Here is a 6,000-nt window from a genome sequence, read left to right as displayed (position 1 = left end):
ATGGTGGGAAAAGGATGTTTTTGTCACCTTGATAATGTGGGACTGAAAGCTCAGATCTGAATCGGCGATAACACTACGACTTGTGACCTCATATTTAATCCAGGGAGTCAAATTCCCCAGATTATTCAAAAACAATGCTCTTTTTGTTTGAGGGCAGACTGGTAGGATTTCATGTAAGAAACTCAGCCTTTGCTCTTGTTGCTGTAGGCAACTTGTAACTGTACAACACCAGTGATGTTAGAGTTTGTACTCCCGTCAACTGGCCTCCTTCTCCTTCTGCTGATGCTTAGCAGGTCTGGATGATACCACACTGATACACTACACTACACACACACACACACACACACACACACTCTCTCTCTCCCCGCAGAGAGGGTCCATACAGTCATAATTACACTCCTGCCTCAGCTATAGGAAGTGGGGCGGCTATGGGTAGGAACAGTAGAGAGCCTCACAGTAGGCGGCTGGAGAACAGTGCACTGAAGGGAGCTCAAAATCAACTGACCAAGGGCCACCACGGGGCCTAATTACAGAGTGAACATGACTAATGATGAAGCTGCACTGTGGGGATTCTGTGTCAGTGAAATGCAATGCAGCTCCCATCAGCCCAAACCTTACTCTCAGGTGTGGAGGTGTAACTATAGCAGTGCGTTGCGGCTGTGAAAAGACCTTCCACAATGCTTCAGAAATGAGGCGTGGAGAGTGATGGATAGCCTGTAGCATGGACCTCATTCAGTTTCCTTGGCAGCATGACTCACGTGTGAATGTTGGCGTTTCAGTTATATGTAGAGTATGCTGTACACATATCATAACTTGAGGCATCTCTCAGTAACCTTTGTGTAAAGCGTTGATTTTGAGGTGACTGTTTATTTGCTGTTATTTGCCTCTGATAGCAGTGTGAATGGCTTCAGGGGACACGGGGAGTGATTTAGAGTGATTTCTTAAAAAAACATTATGCAAGAGAGAAGCAATCAATCTGTGCAGTGATTCTCTCCTTGGAGATTTGCTGGTAGTTTGTCGCTGTGACTGATGGGAATTACCCACACAGACAGAGGCGTTTGCACACACACACACACACACACACACAGACACACACACACACACACACTGCAAGAATGTCCACAGACTCTAAGGTAAAGCAGTTTACCCATAAATTGTGTTTGACAGGTTGAATTTCTCCTCATTTCACCGCATTGTTCAATCAGGAAAGTGATGAAACAGAAACGGAGCTCCCCTGGGAGAGCACAGTCTCCTATACAGTCTCCCAGAGATGAATATACAGTAGGTGTGGAGGCAAAACAAGCGTCACTTTTTACTGTCAGGATAAACGAGGACGGAGGCTGTGACTGAAGCTGTAGGAGTTTGAGGAGCTGTCCAGATGCTGAAAGAGCTCCATGTAAGCCTTTCAATTAGTAATAAGAGCTGGTGGCTCTGGAGGAGCTGATGCAGTCTTAACATGAGGTGAAAATAAACTATTCATCCGTCGCGTGTGACCTCAAGGTTCATCTTGAACGTTTTATTTTGTCGTTAATGTGAGGCGGTAATTTAATTCCGCAAGGACCCCCTCCCCCTCCCTTTGGAGCTTTCATAAAATCAAACAGCAAGTAAAGAAAATTGCACTCTCCCGGTTCAGTTCATTAAAAAATATTCCACCTATAATAATGTTTTCTAATTAAATTAAGAGAGGAAATGCAGTCCACGGCTGTATTCATGCCCCTCGGTGCTTATTTGTTTTCTGTTTGAGGCTCTTCAAACCAATTTGGAGCGAAATAACGATCCATCCAGCCACAGACCGATACAGCTTGAATCTGCAACGAGTTGTCAGTCGCAGCATGTAGGAGAATGCAGACAGGAGGGGTGGAGTTCACAGCTTTTACTTTTCAAACGCAGCTCTGGCAGAAGAGCTCATTCTTTGCCTGGTAAACAAGCGGAGTTGGCGCTGATGCGTGCTGGCATGTGATTCCACTTTAGTCAAATCAATCGCCTCATTGCCGCAGCCTCTCATCAAACTTTCCATGCTGTTGCCCGTTCAATGGACAGCACTTAGGAGGCTTGTCTGGACCGTATCCGCTCGCTCGCTCGCACGCTGCGCCCCGGCTCTCCACCGTCGGCTCTCCAGGTTCACAGGGACTCACGCGGCTCAGGGAGCTGGCCTGGGTCTCCTGCACACATGGAGGGAGACGTTATGGACAAAGTGGAGGCCACGGCGACGGTCCGTGATTTCGACCCCATCAGTGGGAGCATCCCGGCCACCAAAGTAGAGATCACCGTATCTTGCAGGTGAGTCATCTCCGGTGCTGATGCCGCCGTTTTCTGCGTCAGGGTTTGGGGAGCTCCGCGCGCTTTGGGTGCGTTTGGCTGTCAGAAAACAGACATTGTAGCGTAACGTGCCATTTTAACATTTTGGTGCTGAATTTGATGTCATTTACTCATGAAAACGAATAAAAAAAACTTTACAGAAGATAAAATGATGACGCTTTATGGGTAAAATCATGGCAGAGATAATTGCGAACAGACACACAAGACGTCATTGAAATATTTTGGCATTTCATAGACTTTTTGTTGAAATTGTAAATTAAACAAACGACACAACACTGCGGTGATGCCCAGTTAGTGCAATAATCACAATCAGCTATGTAAACAACGCGCTGTAAATCTGACAATCTTTTAAACTTTTACGCTTTTGTTTGATTAGATTTGCGCTTTGGTGACTATTTGGACAAATCCCTGTCTCCGCCAATGTGTCTCGTGGGCTTACACCGCTGTGTATTTGTGTTTTGCGCGCGCCAAGTCGCGTGCCACAGGAGATATCGACCGTCGTGGAGTTTGTTGGCGTGCCTGAGAGGTTTCCCCTGAGGCAAGTTGTCGTGTGTGATGCTGTGTAACCCGCTTTACATGCTGAGGAAACGACACTTGTATGTCACAGAAAACAACAATTGAAAGTATATATTTTAGCTGTTGTTGTCCATTAAGCTTTAAGTGAATATATGTCGCTCCTCCAAAACCCCCAAATACCTCGAAGATGGCAAGTGCCTCGGCTGGTTAGGGTGGGGCGGCGCTGGTTGCAGGTAGAGTCACTGTATATACAGTATACTGCTGCAACATAGTGGCTTTATATAGGTCGACAAGTGCAGTTGGTACAGTTTTAATTAACGTCTCTCAGGGAAATTTTTATTAATTTGTGTGCCTCTTGGGCTTTGCATCATTTTGCCATAATCCATAGAGTTAATCTCTCTGTAGCTCCTGGCTGCATCATTATTATATGCATGTAAATGATGTGCTCCCATGTGCCCCTCTGTTTAAAAGGATCCCATAGAGATTCCGGATATTAATGTATGTCAAGCCATAGGCGAGAAATTTATCAGCCAAACACTCTGCTGTCATTGTTTTCTTCACTCTCTGTCTCATCTGACTTCTTCCTGAAATCTGCATTGACTCACTCAGTTATCTGGAGGGGTTTCTTGTTGCAAACGCTGCTATGCCATCCATTTTGAAATTTTAAAGATGTTCAACAAACCCAACATTGCTGTTGCCATGTAGGCGACCCTATAACCCATTTTATGAATTAATTAGTCACATTTCAGAAGGAATCTGTTAACCTTTATAGAGTTGACAGGTGGGGAGGACAGTGCTGCTATGGGGAGAGGGGGGCTGGTAAAGATGACAAACAGCATTAAACCCTGCGTAGGGCTGCTGTAGCATCCTGTGTTTATGTAACCAAAATGATTTCATGGTGTGTGAACTAAGAGTAAGTGTGTGTAAAGTTTGCATATAGAGCTTAGGTTGTGTGTAAAGCCCTATCACAATTAATATGTTATTGAATTATCGAGGTCAGCAAATGAGTTCATGCCCATACACTGTAAAATCTGACAAGTTGATCTTTTTCAACCAGTTGCCTTGAAAAAGAAGCATAAACATGACTATACATCTTTATTTATGTTTACTATAATTTTTCAAGTTCACTTGTAATTTAGCTTTATTTACTTAATTTTGTGAAGTTGCTGCAACTTAAAAGATGACAAGTGAAATTACCTTGTTCTTTTTAAGTGTTACCAACTTCATTAAACCAAGTTAGTCTGACTAAACTTAATCATGACAAAGAGGATTTTGCCAATGATGAACTTATAAGGTCTGCAAGTTCTGTTCTCTTAACATGTTTACGAATATACAAATATGATTGACTAGTAGGCAGCTGGCAGTATACAAATAAATAACGCAGTAAACTTGGTTGACTGAAATGTTTAAGTTGCAACAACTTTACAAACTTAAGTACATACAACTCAATTCTCAGTAACATCAATTAAGATTAATAGTTATATTTACTTCCATTTTTCAAGGCAATTGGTATTCTAGATTTTTTAAAAATTAAATCAACTGTCAGATTTTACAGTGTATCCACACTTCTCCAGTCATGGAAAAACTTAAAAAATCTTGAAAAGTTTTTGTTTTTGAAAAGTCAGATTTTGTGTTTGATGGAATTGTTACAGTAATCGTCCATGGATAACATTCCAAGTAATGTAACATAAAAATATTACTTCTTGTAGCTGTTGACATAAAATAGTTCTAGTATGTGTCTGTGTGTGATGTTTTGCTGAAATTATGTTTGAATAGAGTGTAAACCTGATATGTTTGAAAAGAACAGCACAAAGATTTTTTTTTTTGAAGTATCGATGCTTGAAAAGCCATGAAAAAATTGTATCCAAAAAAATGTATTGGAAACTTGCATATAATTCAATTTTGTTTACTGTGTTTACATGTATGTTCGTTTACATAGTCTTAGCCAACATGATGCCAGGATAAACTGCAGGGTTTTCCTTACCATGATAAGACCTGGACGCAGTGCCAAAGAACTTTTTTTCAGTGCCTAAGCCGAATGTTTTGCTGTCATTTCTGGTTCAATTAATATCACATTGCTATTTGAAAGGGTGCACCTGCATTGTTATGCTGTTATCATTATATCAGTGGCATAAAATGGTCTTAAAATGACATAAATATTGATTATCACAATTATATCTGGGAAAATATCTTGTCCAACCAAAGACGTTATTGTTACAAGGCCTATATGTGTTTATCCATTTTGAGGCATGTGTTGTGAGTAGCATTTTGTATTGTTTCCCACTTGGTACACTCTTATGTTTTTTTTATTCTCTCAGACCTTCATACTTTAAGCTGGGCTCTGTGTTGATGCCCCCAGGCTCTGTCGATCTGCAGCTCCCTTGTCTGTCATTAATGTCTCTCCAAACAAAGATTTGCTCCAGGACACAGTTTGATAGAGAAGAAAAAAAAAATCATTCCTGCTTTCATTGGGCCTTGAAACTGCGTCTGCGTTAGATGCAAAGACTTCAGGTCCTGCCTGTTCTACTTTGTGACTAGCTACAGTAGCTCATGTCTGACCTCTGAGGACTGCCTCAAAGATTAAACACTGGACAGCTCAAAAGTTGAACAGATATGAAACAAACAGCCATGCATGAAGCCTTTCCACCCACTTATTAGCAAGTGTGTATTTGGTCCATCCAATGGAAGCAAACAGAAACAATGGGTGTTATGTGGGTGAGAGGCGCAGGCTCCACAACTCTGTGTAATTGATTTGGTAAGCCTGAAAGCTCTGAGATTGCAGCGCACATGGAATTGAATTGCGGCGTGCAGCCCTACAGGCATTCTCATAACCCTCTGCCAATATTACAGCAAGCCCCCTGACAAACCAGGGGGACTGAAGCAGACAACCCCTTATCAAAACAAGTGCATATCGCTGTGATAGCACATTGTTCCCCGTCTTTGGTCTCTCTGTCTCTGATTGGTTTTGCTCACAGGTCAGCCAGTGAGCCGAGCCCAGAGCATCTGCTTCGTAGCTGCGAGGGCTATACTCCAACTCAGCGATAAGATGGCTCTTCAAGCTCAAGTGGCCTCTATTCCTACATCTGCCTCACCAAACATATGCCAGCTAATACAGTTCAGTGGGTTAGGGCCAGTGGTCCCCTGGTGGCTTTACAGGGTTGATCC

General features: G+C 42.5%; 1 protein-coding gene across 2 annotated transcripts in view; it reads left to right on the top strand.

Moving 5' to 3' along the window:
• The first annotated feature begins 2,014 nt into the window (after positions 1-2,014).
• The window catches only part of cpne5a (copine Va), a 91,069-nt gene continuing 87,083 nt past the window's right edge, over positions 2,015-6,000 (top strand). For both annotated transcript variants that reach the window (XM_042491462.1, XM_042491461.1), the window contains exon 1: positions 2,015-2,280. In XM_042491462.1, coding sequence (XP_042347396.1) covers positions 2,171-2,280 — 110 coding nt within the window. In that variant the 5' untranslated portion in view covers positions 2,015-2,170. The remainder of the gene's footprint in view (positions 2,281-6,000) is intronic.

The sequence above is a fragment of the Plectropomus leopardus genome, chromosome 8 (assembly GCF_008729295.1).
Source record: "Plectropomus leopardus isolate mb chromosome 8, YSFRI_Pleo_2.0, whole genome shotgun sequence".
NCBI classification, from domain to species: domain Eukaryota; kingdom Metazoa; phylum Chordata; class Actinopteri; order Perciformes; family Serranidae; genus Plectropomus; species Plectropomus leopardus.
The sequence above is the reverse complement of the archived record's forward strand: the minus strand, read 5'-3'. Positions and strand labels throughout refer to the sequence as shown.